The sequence below is a fragment of the Eubalaena glacialis genome, chromosome 2 (genome assembly GCF_028564815.1).
Source record: "Eubalaena glacialis isolate mEubGla1 chromosome 2, mEubGla1.1.hap2.+ XY, whole genome shotgun sequence".
In the NCBI taxonomy this organism is placed as follows: Eukaryota; Metazoa; Chordata; class Mammalia; order Artiodactyla; family Balaenidae; genus Eubalaena; species Eubalaena glacialis.
This window is the reverse complement of record NC_083717.1, coordinates 68331246-68345921: the sequence shown is the minus strand read 5'-3', so window position 1 is coordinate 68345921 and position 14676 is coordinate 68331246. Positions and strand designations below refer to the sequence as shown.

General features: G+C 43.3%; 1 protein-coding gene across 1 annotated transcript; it reads left to right on the top strand.

The window, feature by feature from the left end:
* The first annotated feature begins 5814 nt into the window (after positions 1-5814).
* LOC133085093 (ornithine decarboxylase antizyme 2-like) lies at positions 5815-6849 on the top strand. Its single transcript, XM_061181971.1, is given in 2 exon segments — positions 5815-5952; positions 5954-6849. Coding segments are annotated over 2 exon segments (570 nt in total). The 5' UTR covers positions 5815-5856; the 3' UTR covers positions 6428-6849.
* The last annotated feature ends 7827 nt before the right edge of the window (positions 6850-14676 follow it).

The following is a 14676-nucleotide window of genomic DNA, read 5'->3' as shown; positions in this document are numbered from 1 at the left end:
ACTTGACTAGGGGACTTCACAGTATCTTCAGGGCCACCACCCTGCCTTACCAAAAGTGTTGGTAAATCCCAACACTTTTCCTGGGTGATGCCAGCACGCCGCTGATACGCTCCATCAAACGGAAAGCCGCAACCGAGCAGGCCATATCTGCTGCTGGCTGGGCTGCTCCTTTGGACAATGACTTATGATTTTACTCTTAGAGGGAACTTGCAACTTCAGGTTGGGGTCTCCTTGCTGTCTTCGTATGTGCAGGTTGGAATCTTGTCTCAACCACTGAAACCCACAGATGTGTGACCTGGGCCTCACTATCCTCACGTCTTAAATGGCCATCCTGCAGCCTGCTCCATTATGACAGCATTGAACTTTACCTGAACCCTGTGCTCCCAAAAGGCAGCTATGATTAAGAAATTCCCGGGACTTCCCTGGTGGCGCAGCGGTTAAGAATCTGCCTGCCAATGCAGGGGACACAGGTTCGATCCCTGGTCCGGAAAGATACCACATGCCGCAGAGCAACTAAGCCTGTGCGCCACAACTACTGAGCCTGCGCTCTAGATTCCACGAGCCACAACAACTGAGCCCACGTGCCTAGAGCCCGTGCTCTGTAACAAGAGAAGCCACCTCAATGAGAAGCTTGCACACCGCAACAAAGACCCAACGCAGTCAAAAATAAATAAATAAATTAATTTAAAAATACTTGAAACGATTAAAAGTCCTGTAATAGGAGAACGAATGAACGAAAAAAATTCCTCCACCTCTTTAAGTTCTGGGGAAACAGGACCACATTGCTCTCGCATATGCCAAGAAAACAACCCGTCTACATCCTTTCTTGCTATTCCCACGAGACTGGTTGATGACTCCCTGGTTCACCTGCCTCTCTAAAACCTCAGGCCCCTTCCTTTTCTTTGAGAGGGTTCTCATTAATGAACCTTCTCTCTACTGCCATAGCCTGCATAAAATCTCTGTCATTGTCTGGTGCCTTTTGCTTTAACGATTACTAGAAGCTGTTGTAAGCATCTATTGGGTGGGGCATCTGGAGTCCCAGGTTCCAGTCCTGGTTCACCCAGGCCTGGCTTCCCTTTCTGCCAGGTTTCAGTCTTCGTTGAGAGCTCCCTAAGGGCCCCTTACTTTCAGGATGTGAGTGGCAACTCAGCCTCTGCACGGGGAGGCGGGGCCTATACAGCAGCTGTAATATTTGCATGCCGCCACCAGAGGGCGGCGGCCCCGCGGAAGAAGGCCCTGGCCGCTGCATCCGCTCGCTCCCGCAGAGCCTTTAAAATGCGCTTTGGAAGTGGAAGCCAGGTAGCGTTTTCAGCCCTCGAGTGCTTTCCCCTGGTACACGCCGTTGCACTCCAGGCATTTCTTTTTTGCTCCCGCCTCCGGAGAGTCCTCCTCCGCCGATGTCAGTCAGAAGACTCTTGAGTGAGCTGGAGGGGGCCCAAAAGCCAGCCTCGAGCCTCTGGGCCTCTAGCGCTTGTCTGGGGACCATGTCCCTTCCCTTCTTGCGGCCCTCTGGCCCCCTTCTCTATGTAAGACAAGTTGAAGAATCCTTCAGGCTGCAGGGAAATGGGGAGGAGAGGCAGAAGGGAGGAGTCCAAAGAGGACTGCTTCGGGGGCAGCACTTAACCAGTCACTGCCATCAGCCAGTTGGAGCATCACAATGTCTCCTTAAAGTGGGCAAGGCAAGAGCTGTTACCCAGTGTGAAGGATGGGGAAACAGGCTCCCAGAGAGAAAAAGGGATTAGCCTCTGGTAGCACAGCTAGTAAATGGCAGAAATAGGACAAGAACTCGGTTTTCCAGACCCCAAACCAGGAGCTCTTGGGGTGGCCAGGCACACACAGACAGAGATGGTTCACCACTTGGCAAAATTTAACATGGGCCGCTCCAACAGAAAGGGGCCCTGGACATCCTTCAGGGTGGAAACCAAAATGCAGCCACTGAAAGGACTCAAATTGTCGAGTTTTAAGTATTGATGTGGTAAGATGATCACATTTGCTTTTTCAAGTGTATATGTCTACCTACACATTTGAAAAGCAAATATAAGTACCAAAGCCAAATATAAATTAAAAGCAAATATAGGGACTTCCCTGGTGGAGCAATGGTTAAGAATCCACCTGCCAATGCAGGGGACACGGGTTTGAGCCCTGGTCCGGGAAGATCCCACATGCTACAAAGCAACTAAGCCCATGTGCCACAACTACTGAGCCTGGGATCTAGAGCCTACGAGCCACAACTACCGAGCCCACGCACCACAACTACTGAAGCTTGCGTGCCCTAGAGCCCATGCGCCACAACTACTGAGCCCACGTGCTGCAACTACTGAGCCTGCGTGCTGCAACTACTGAAGCCCCCGTGCCTAGAGCCTGTGCTCCACAACAAGAGAAGCCACCGCAAGGAGAAGCCCATGCACCGCAAAGAAGAGTAGCCCCTGCTCGCCGCAACTAGAGGAAGCCCACGAGCAACAACAAAGACCCAACACAGCCAAAAAAAACAAAACAAAAGCAAATATAAAGCAGCCAGACTGTACACAATGGGCTGTCTCTGGTGGTTGGAATAGCAGTAGTGGGAGGAGGGTTTTCATTTTCTCTGGATTGTTCAAATTGTTCATTACTCACATATATAAACCAGAAAGGAGAAGAATGACTCCGTATTTCTGTTTGACAAAAAGTAATACCTCCTTGTTAAAGAGTTAGAAAGTACAAAAGAGTATGAAGAAAATGAAATTCATCAGTAACCCATCTTCCTCCCCATAGATATTGATGTTTTTCTTTCTAGTTGGTTTCTTTCTCTACAAAATGTGAATAACAGTATTAACTGTAGAGGAATGTTGTGAAGATTGAGGGAGAGGGTGTATATAATAGCTAACATTCCAGAAGCGTTAGCCATTTTTATATATAACAAAATCAGTACCGCACTGTATATATTTTTTATATGCTGCTGTTTTCACTTACAACATTGCTTCATGAACAGTTCCCCATGTCAACTCTTCTTTAAAAATAATATTTTTAGTGACTGCACGAAATTTCATTATATTTAAGTGCAGTTTATTTAACCGATCCCGGATAGTTGAACCTTTAGATTGTTTCCAATTTTTGCTGTTAAAATAACAGTGAGATTAACATTTTTAAACATCTCTCCTTGTCAGCATTTCTGATTACTTCTTTAGATGGATTTCTGGAGGTAGGATTACTGGGACAAAGGGTGCAAATATTTTTCAGGCTTTTGATTCAGGTTACCAAATTGCTTCCCAGAATGATCTTGCCAATTTACACTCCCACCTGCCGTGCGTGAGAATGCCTGTCCCACAGCACACAAAGGAGGGATTTTTTGGCGATGGGTGAGATTTGATTATGTTGCTGGTCTGAGGAGAAGAAGCCCTGTAGGGAGGGAGGGTTTAAATTTTAGGAGAGAGAGAGGATGTCGAAAGGAGTGAGGTCCCTGGGAGAAAGGGATGGGGTTTTGAAGCACACTTAGAGGAATTGTCTTGGATTTAAGAAGGGACACCTCGTTTTCTGAGATGGGTGGAAAGAGGTGTGATTGGGTGTGGATATACAGTCACTGTAAGTAGGTAGGTGAGATTCAGGAGAGCTAGTCTCTAGGGGTCCCCTTTGCTCAATAAAGTAGGAGGCTGAGTCATCTATTCCAAGGTAAAAGGTGAGTGCTAAGGAGGAGACTTGAGGTAGGGCTGAGGGATACCACCCTTTTACTTCCAGGGAGTAAAAGTGTTGACAGTCCAGTTGAAGTGGATGACCTTGAGTTTGTGGTGGCGCCATTCTTTTTTTTTTTTTTTTTAATAAATTTATTTTATTTGTTTACTTTTGGCTGCTTTTGTTCTTTGTTGCTGTGCGTGGCTTTCTCTAGTTGCGGCGAGTGGGGGCTACTCTCCGTTGCGGTGCGCGGGCTTCTCATTGCAGTGGCTTCTCTTGTTGCGGAGCACATGCTCTAGGTGCGAGGGCTTCAGTAGTTGTGGCACACGGGCTCAGTAGTTGTGGCTCGCGGGCTCTAGAGTGCAGGCTCAGTAGTTGTGGCACACGGGCTTAGTTGCTCCACGGCATGTGGGATCTTCCCGGACCAGGGCACGAACCTGTGTCCCCTGCACTGGCAGATGGATTCTTGACCACTGCGCCACCAGGGAAGCCCGGTGGCACCATTCTTAAGGGCTGTGTGTACTTTACAGCATGTAGCCACCTAGGGAAAGAAAAACTTGTACACTTATTAATCTAAACCAAATCTTTCAAAATAATGTGGTAAACAGTAGAAAACAATGAGGCTGGAGGAGTCATGGTAGTAAAAAGTTTATGAACTTCTGGAGTTGTACCAAACTTTCAAGGAACTGTTAATTCCTGTCTTCTATAAGTTTTTCCAAAAAATCAGAAAAGGGCAAAAGCTGCCCAGATCATTTTATGAAACCAATGTAATCTTGGTTCCAAGATCAGTAAAGACAAAGCAATAAATGAAAGAATAGGCTTGTTTCAACTATGATGTAGATATAAAAATCCTAAATAAAATATCAGCTAACTAACCCAGTCATATAACCCAGTTTTATATTTAAAAAAAAAATTATTTTGATCAAGTAGGGTTTATCCCAGGAATTTCAGGTTGGCTCAACATCAGAAATCACCTCATTAATAAAAGACAAAAATCATACAAGTATCTCAATTGGTGAAGAAAAAGCATTTGATAAAGTTCATTACCTATTTATGGTTCTATAACTTAGCAAACTGGGTATATGAAAGACATTTTTAACTTGGTAAAGGCGATATATCAAAAACTTAAAGCAATCATACTTAAGAGATTTTAAGTGCATTCTTTTTAAAATCTGGAAAAAAATAAGGAATCCAACTGTACTGCTACCATTCAACATACAATAATAGAAGTTCTAGACAAAGCTATTAGGAAGAAAGAATAAGAGATAGAAGGATTAGAAGAGAAAAGATAAAAGTATCATGTTGAATGGATAAAGAAGAATGGAGATACATATATATATATATCATCTTCTTTAATGGAATACTACTCAGCCATAAAAACGAATGAAATAATGCCATTTGCAGCAACATGGATGGACCTGGAGATTATCATGCTAAGTGAAGTAAGTCAGAAAGAGAAAGAAAAATACCATGTATCACTTATATGTGGAATTTTAAATATAATACAAATGAACTTATTTACAAAACAGAAACAGACTCATAGACGTAGGAAACAAACTATGGTTACCAAAGGGGAAAGGAGGTGGGGGAAGGATAAATTAGGAGTTTGAGATTAGCAGATACAAACTACTATATATAAAATAGATAACAAGGTCCTACTGTATAGCACAGGGAACTATATTCGAGAGCCTGTAATAAACCGTAATGGAAAGAATATGAAAAAAAAATATATGTATAAACCGAACCACTTTGCTGTACACCAGAAACTAACGCAACGGTGTAAGTCAACTATACTTCTATTAAAAAACTATCATCATGTAGAAATAACATTTTCATTTGCCTTGTAAAAACAAAGAGAAGCAACAGATAGACTGTTAAAACTATTCAGAGAATTCAGTAAAATCACTAGATACAATACTAACCTAAAAAAATAAATCCGTAACATTTATCTGAACCAACCTCTAGTTACAATAGAAGCAAAAAAGCGTGTACAATGCCTAGGAATGAACTTAACCAAGAATATAAAAGAAACCGAGCTGGAGGCAGGCGCTCGCTGAGGCAGGAGGCGGGCTCTGGGCTCGCTGCCCGACAGGGACTTAGCCCGCAGAGCTCGGCCCCGAGCGTGCGCACACGCGACCCCACACCCGCCCGCTCATCCACCTACCCCACTCCCTGCGCCGCCTCTTCCCACCCTGAGCAGAGCCGCCGAGGATGATAAACACCCAGGACAGTAGTATTTTGCCTTTGAGTAACTGTCCCCAGCTCCAGTGCTGCAGGCACATTGTTCCGGGGCCTCTGTGGTGCTCCTGATGCCCCTCACCCACTGTCGAAGATCCCTGGTGGGCGAGGGGGCGGCAGGGATCCTTCTGTCTCAGCTCTAATATATAAGGACGAGAAGCTCACTGTGACTCAGGACCTCCCTATGAACGATGGAAAACCTCACATCGTCCACTTCCAGTATGAGGTCACCGAGGTGAAGGTCTCTTCCTGGGATGCAGTCCTGTCCAACCAGAGCCTGTTTGTAGAAATCTCAGATGGATTATTAGCTGATGCGAGCAAAGAAGGATTGTTAGCACTGCTAGAGTTTGCTGAAGAGAAGATGAAAGTGAACTACGTCTTCATCTGCTTCAGGAAGGGCCGGGAAGACAGAGCTCCACTCCTGAAGACCTTCAGCTTCTTGGGCTTTGAGATTGTGCGTCCAGGCCATCCCTGTGTCCCCTCTCGACCAGATGTGATGTTCATGGTTTACCCCCTGGATCAGAACTTGTCCGATGAGCACTAATGGTCATAGAGGATGCTTTGTCCAAGAGCCACAGTGGGGGAAGAGGGGAAGTTAGGCAGCCCTGGGACAGAGGAGGGGGCTTGCTGTCTAGGGAAGGACGCTGAGGGGCTCAGGGTGAGGGTTGCCTATTGTGTTCTCCGCGTTGACTCATTGAAATTGTTTTCCATAAAGAACAGTATAAAGATATTATTCACATGTAATCACCAATAGTAAATGAAGATGTTTATGAACTGGCATTAGAAGCTTTTTAAACTGCGCTGTGTGATGTGCTCTATCTAGCCTAGGGGAGGACATTGCCTAGAGGGGGAGGGACTGTCTGGGTCCGGGGGCAAGGCCTGGAGAGCTGGTGGACAGCACTCTCAGGCTGAGGTTCCCCTGCTGTTGGGCTTTCTTTTTTGCTTTTTAAGACTTGTGTATTTTCTTTCCTTGCTTCCTGTCACCCTGGGGACTCCAGAGTATAGGCTTTTCAGCCCCTGGGCAGTGTCCTTCAGTTGTTTTTTGACACTCCACCTGGGCTTCTCTCTGTGCATTTGTGTCTGGCCTGGAGAAAGCAGGTCTGACCCCTCCTTTACAGCTTCGTGTTATTCTGGCATTTGGTTAAGCTGGCTTAATCTGTTTCATGTTATCAGTGCATTTAAAATAGGGCCATTGAAGTTCACTCCCACCACCAGGGCTTTTTTTTGGGGTGCCTGGGCCTTAAAAAACACTAGCCAAACTCCAATTCTCAGATTACGGCCAGGAGTTCTCGCTTTTGGCCGCAGGCCCAAGGTATGTCCTTCCTAGGGTCACAGACAGCAGAGGGGAAGAGGCAGAGCAGCTCAGGGCCTGGGGGTTGTGGGAGAATCTGCTCCGAGGGACTGGATGCCTCTGCCTGGCTAAGTCTAGTGCTAACTGCGCCCCTCTCTAACAGGTTCTGAGTAGTGCCTGAGACCCTGCTCCCCAGGGCTTGGCAGTGGCACTGAGGGTGTAGAAGTGGCCTGCCCTTTTCTGTTTTCACTGAACAGCTTGTTCTAAGGGGGGAGGAAGGGGGAGAGGTCTAGACTGGGCGAGGGGGTGGGGGTGTCAGGGAGGCAAGTGTGTTGTGTTACTGTGTCAATAAACTGATTTTAAGTTGTAAAAGAAAAGAAAAGAAGCCTACGGAGAAAACTTTAAAACTCTAATAAAGGACGTAGAAATTAACCTGAAGAAATTGAGGGAAATTTTATGCTCTTGGATGGAATTACTTAATATTACACAGGAGTCAGTTCTTTATGAATTAATTTATATATGCAATGAAATCCCAGTAAAGATTCCAGGTATATTTTCCAGGAACTTGATATACTCATTCTAAAATGTATATGGATGAGCAGGATTAAGTCAACCTTACAAGAGTGAAGAGCAGCACACTACAAAGCCATGTAAAAAGCCAGACAAAGCAAAACAAGAAGATTGTTTTGCACAAAAACAGACCAATAGACCATGGAATAGAATAGACAACTCAAAGTCAGACCACGAGTATATGGTTGTTAGGCATCGCACATCGATGAGGAAGGGGCAGATTAAACCAGCTTAGTAGACGGAGAAAGACAAAGTAGGATTCCTGCCTGACACCAAAAAGAAATGACAAAAGACCTCAATGTGAAAAGTAAAACTCTAAAGTTAATGGAAGAAAATATAAGAGGGTACCTTTGGGACCTGGGTTGAGAACGGAACTCCTTATACAAAACGTCAAAAGCACAAACCAGAAGGAAAAAAATGGATTAATTTGATGATGTCAAAATTAAGGATATCTGTTCAAAAGAGGATACCATGGACAATAGGTGATAGAATGGGAGAAGATATTTGTAAATCTAAAAATGATAAGGAATTACTATATAGAATATACAAGTTACTCATGCAAACCAATAAGCAGAGAGGCTTCCAGTTTCCAGTTGGGCAAGTAAGGAGCTTGGAAGTCTGTACTCTGTCCTAACAGGTGAAAAGCTGAAAAAAAACCGAGAATAAACAACCCTTCTTAGACCTGTCAGAGAATTGAGGACACAGGGCAAACCACTGCTCCAAAAAGTGGAAACACAGACAGGTGGATACGCACAGCTACCAAAGCAGAAACCCACGGACAGAAACCTCCCTGGGAACCAGCAGTAGGGCAGGCAAACCTCAACTGTGATTGGTGAATTGCTGGAGGCTCCATGTGGACAAGTTTGAGATTTAAAAACTCCAGGGGGGCCCAGTCTCGTAGAGGCACCCAAACTTTTGTGAGTTTTACCTCTAGGAGCTCTACCAGGTTCTCACAGCAAATGTCAGAGAAAAATCGGGTCATGCTTCCAGCAGGGGGAGACAAAAAGTAACCATTTTGAAATATGTCAGAGGGTTCCATTCTTCTTAACACCCCCAGAAGAAACTATTTTACCTCAGCCTAACCCGCTGGGATTTCAGCAGAGCCTAAACAATCTGGGGGAAGGAAAAGCCCCAACTCCAGCCAGCTCTAGCCATCCTGTTCCACTTAAGGGGGTGAAAAAAACTGAGAAGCACTTGTGAAGTTCACAATCCAGAGGTACATTCTCACTAAAAGACTGAGCCCTGGGCTTCCCTGGTGGCGCAGTGGTTAAGAATCCGCCTGCCAATGCAGGGGACAAGGGTTCAAGCCCTGGTCCGGGAAGTTCCCACATGCCGCAGAGCAACGAAGCCCGTGCGCCACAACTACTGAGCCTGCACTCTAGAGCCCACGAGCCACAACTACTGAGACTGCGCTCTAGAGCCTGCGAGCCACAACTACGGAAGCCCGCGTGCCTAGAGCCCGTGCTCCGCAACAAGAGAAGCCACCACAACGAGAAGCCCACGCACCACAAGGAAGAGTAGCCCCCACTCACCGCAACTAGAGAAAGCACACACGCAGCAAGGAAGACCCAACGCAGCCAAAAATAAATAAATAAAATAAATAAATAAATTAAAAAAAAAAAAAAGACTGAGCCCTAATCATATGACTATAGGACTCCCCTCCTCACTTCCCCCTCTACCACATGACTACAGGCCTATTTACTGCAGTTCCTTTACATCATGTCTGGCTTTCAAAAAAATTACAATGCATACTCAAAGGCAAAAAACACAGTTTGAAGAGACAGAGCAAGCACCAGAACAAGACTCAGATCTGGCAGAGCTGTTGGAATTATCAGATTAGGTTTTAAAATAACTATGATTATTATGTTAAGGGCACTTAGATGGATAAAATAAACAACATGCAAGAACAGATGGGCAATATATGCTGAGAGATGGAAATTCTAAGAAAGACTTGAAAAGAAATGCTAGAGATCAAAAACACTATAACAAAAATGAAGAATACCTTTGATGTACTCATTAGTAGACTGAACATGATTGAGGAAAGAATCTCTGAGCTTGAGGATATATCTATAGATGCTTCCAAAACTGAAAAGCAAAGAGAAAAATGACTGAAAAGAAAAGTGGAACAGGATATCCAAGGACTGTGGAGAACTGCAAAAGGTGTAACATACACATAATAGGAGTACTAAAGAATGAGAGAAAGGAACAGAAGAAATATTTGAAGCAATAATGACTGAGAATTTCCCAAAATTAATATCAGACACCAAAACACAGATCCAGGAAGCTCAGAGAACACTAAGCAGGATAAAAACAAGAACAACAACAACAAAACAAACCTACTATACCTAAGCATATTATCTTCAAATTGCAGAAAATCAAAGATAAAGAAAAAATACTGAAAGAAGCCAGGGGGGAAAATCACCTTACCTACAGAGGAACAAAGATCAAAATTACATGTGACTGCTCCTCAGAAACCATCTAAGTAAGAAGAGTGTGTAGTGAAATGTTTCGTCTTGAGAGAAAAAAAACCTCATCGACTTAGAATTCTTATCCTGAGAAATTATCCTTCCAAAGTGAAGGAGAAATAAAGACTTTCTCAGACAAACAAAAATTGAGGGAATTTGTTGCCAGTAAACCTGTCCTGCAAGAAATGTTAAAAGAGGTGCCTCAGAGAGAAGGGAGATGATATAGGTCAGAAACCTGGACCTACATAAAGAAAGGAAGAGCATTAGAGAAGGAATAAGTGAAGGTAAAATTAAAAACTTTTAGTATTCTTATTCTTAATAGAGAAAATAATAACAGCAACAATGTATTCAATGATTATAGCTTATGTATAAGTGAAATTAATGACAGCAATTACCTAAGGCATGGTAAGAAGGAATTAGGAATATTTGGTTATTGTAAAGTACTTGCAGTACCCATGAAGTGGTACAGTGTTATTTGAAAATGGACTTCGATTAGTTGTAAATGTATATTGCAAACTCTAGGGAAACCTCTGAAAAAGTTTTTTTATCAAAAGTTATCAGAAGCATAACAGATAATGCTAAGAAAAGAGAGAAAATGGAATCATATAAAATGCTCAATTAAAACCACAGAAGGAAGAAAAAAATTAGAGGACAAAAATAGGAACAGAAAACTGGGGTAACATATAGAAAACGGTAACAAATATAGTAGCTATTAATCCAACTATGTCAATGATCATTTTATTTATTTATTTATTTTTTATGGCTGCGTTGGGTCTTCATTGTTGCGTGCGGGCTTTCTCTAGTTGTGGCGAGCGGGAGCTACTCTTTGTTGCGGTGCACAGTTTTCTCAGTGCAGTGGCTTCTCTTGTTGTGGAGCACGGGCTCTAGGCGCGCGGGCTTCAGTAGTTGCAGCACGTGGGCTCGGTAGTTGTGGCACACGGGCCCTAGGGTGCGCATGCTTCAGTAGTTGCAGCATGTGGCCTCAATAGTTGTGGTGCATGGGCTCTAGGGAGTGTGAGCTTCAGTAGTTGTGGCGCACAGGCTTAGTTGCTCTGTGGCATGTGGGATCTTCAGGGACCAGGGCTCGAACCTGTGTCCCCTGCATTGGCAGGTGGATTCTTAACCACTGCGCCACCAGGGAAGTCCCTCAATGATCATTTTAAATGTCAACAGTCTAAATATACCAACTAGAAGACAAAGAGTGTCAGAGTGGATTAAAAAAAATGACCCAATTATCTTGTCTATAAAAAACACACTTTAAATATAAAGACACAAATAGGGAATACCCTGGTGGTACAGTGGTTAGAATCCTGCACTTTCACTGCCGAGGACACGGATTCAGTCCCTGGTCAGGGAACTAAGATCCCATAAGCCACGCAGCACGACCAAAAAAAAGGAAAAAAAATATAAAGACACAAATAGTTTAAAAGTAAAGGGATGGAGAAAGGTACACCATGATAACATCAATTAAGAGAAAGCTTTATTAATTTCGGACAGAGAAGACTACAGAGCAGCGAAAGTTATCAGGGATAAAGAGAGGCATTATATAACAATAAGAGGATCAATTCTCCAAGAAGACACAACAATCCTTAACATGTATGCACCTAACAATTAGACTGTCAATATATCTGAGTCAAAACTGATAGAACTGCAAGAAGAAGTAGATGGATCCACTATCATAGTTGGAGACTTCAACACCTCTATCAGAAACAGACAGCCTGACCAGGCAGAAAATCAGTAAGGACGTACATGAACACAAAACATCATCAATCAAGTGGACATAATTGATGTCCATCCAACAACTTCAGAATACACATTCTTCTCAAGCTCATATGGAACATTCACCAAGATAGAACATTCACCTGGATTGCCCATATTCTGGGGCACAAAACACACCTTAACAAACTTAAAACAGAGATCACACAATGTCAGCTCTCAGACCACAATGGAGTTAAAGTAGAAATCAATAACAAAGATAGCTGGAAAATCCTGAGATACTTGAATATTAAACAAGACACTTCTAAATGACACATGGGTCAAAGAAGAAGTCTCAAGAGAAATTTTAAACTCTTTGGAAGTAAATGAAAATGAAAATACAATTAATCAAAAATTGTGTGATGCAGCGAAAGCAGTGCTGAGAGAGAAATTTATGGCATCGATGCATGTATTAGAAAAGAAGAAAGATCTAAAATCAATGATCTAAGCTTCCATCTCAGGAAACTAGAAAAAGAAGACCAAATTAAATCCAAAGTAAGTGAAAGGTAGCAGGTCCTATAGATAATGGGCAAAATTTATCAACGGGCAATTTGTAAAAGTGGTAACCCAAACAGACATGTGAAGAGAATTATTAAGAATTAAAACCATCAATAATGAGAAGTGCAATTAAGACAACAATGAAATATCACCTTCCACTTATTAGACTGGCAAAAATTGGAAAGCTGGGAAATGCCAAGTGTTAGCAGGTATGTGGAGATGTAGGCTCTTTTATGTGCTGCTGGTGGGGATGCAAAGCAGTCAACCTTTCTGGAGAGCAGTCTGGCACTACATAGACAGATATATGCATAGCCTAGGACCCAGCAAATCCACTCCTGGGTGATATACCAGACAAATGATCACACAGGTACATTAGGGGATATGGATTAGAATGTTTACTGCTGTGTCAGTTCTGATAGTGGGCAATCACAGACATTCAGTTGTCCATCCATCTGCGGAGGAGGAGATGGGTAAAATGTGGAAGATGCACACGATAGAGTACTATGCAGCCGTTAGAGAAGCAAGGGATTAGATGCATACATAGCAACATGAATGGACCTTAAAAACAGTGCTGAGTGACAAAAGTAAGAAGCAGAATGAGATAAACAACTCAATACTATTCCTATCAATTAAAGTACATGCACATATTTTTGTAATTTACTGTATATATGTCATTTATCAATTTGAAAAATGCATACCAGGGGCAGGGAGGGAATGAATAGGTGGACCACAGAGGATTTTTAGGACAGTGAAAATGTTCTGTATGATACCATAATGATGGATACATGTCATTATACATTTGTCCAAACCCACAGAATGTAAACACCAAGAGTGAACCGTAATGTAAACTCTGGGCTTTAGGTGATTCTGATGTGTTAGTGCTGATTCATCAGTTGTAACAGGTGTACCCTCTGGTGGGGATGCTGTAAATAGGGAAGGCTATGCATGTGTTGGAACAGGGGGTATATGGGAAATCTCTGCACTTTCTTAATTTTTCTGTGAACCTAAAACTGCTCAAAGAAAAATAAAGTATTTAAAAAATAAATATAAAATTTTAAAATGCATATACAAAAAACTTGAAATGGATCATAAACCTAAAACTACGTAAGTTCTAGAAGAACACATACGAGAAAATCTTTGATTTTGGGTTAGGCAGATTTTTTTTAGAATTAAAAATTGCGTGAATGGCAAAAGAAAAATTGATACATTGAACACGACCAAATTGAAAACACTGGCTTTTCAAAAGACACTGTTAAGAAAATAAGAAGGCAAGCCACAGCCTGGGAGAAATATTTGCAAAACACACGTGTGATAAAGAATTTTGTGCCAGTCATCAATTTTTTTTTTCCTTCTTCTCAGGTCTAAATCCTTCTTTGCCTGCTCTGTGATGATGGAGGTGGGCTGTGGAAATATTTCACCTGCGACATTTGGTATGATGTAATGCCAGTAGAGGAGGCTGGAAGGACAGTGAAAAAGGAAGGAATTTCCTCTTCCTGTTTCCCGAGTCCTGCAGGGTGCAGGGTCTCCTGCACTGGGCTCCTACAGGGTGCAGCTTTCTCCGTTGCCTGGCTCCTGCAGAGGGCAGCTTCCCCAGCTCCCAGTTCTGGTAGCTCAGGGCAACCAGCAGAGCCCAGCTGCTAGAAGCTTCCCTCAGAACTTTCTCAAAGTGATGTGCCACTGGCAAGGCACCTGACTGTGAACGGCTTCTTTGAGCATCCCTCAGTTGCCTTAGCAGCAACTTCCAAGGTATGGTACCTCCCTGTGGACAACATCCCCCATTCTCCCAAAGGGCCCTTTTCTAGTATCCTCCGGTAAGCCATCTAGGTGTCATCCCCACCATCCACGGAACCACACTGTGCTCTTTCCAACAAGGTCTGGAGCTTCTCCTTGGACACTCCATCTCAGCCCTGCCAGTAGCTCCTGTCCCTGTATTTGCTATTCCTGTATTCACCAGAGTTCTCTAACTTTTACCAGTCAATTCTCCATTACTCCAATCTCCTGTTAATAATTCTCCTGAATGCACCCTGATGGATACTGACTTATATCCAGAATATATAAAGAAAACTCAAAACACAATAACAAGTAAAACACACAAACTACTTAAAAAATGAAGAAAAGGGACTTCCCTGGTAGTCCAGCAGTTAAGACTCCACACTCCCAATGCAGGGGGCCTGGGTTCGATCCCTGGTCAGGGAACTAGATTCCGCATGCCAC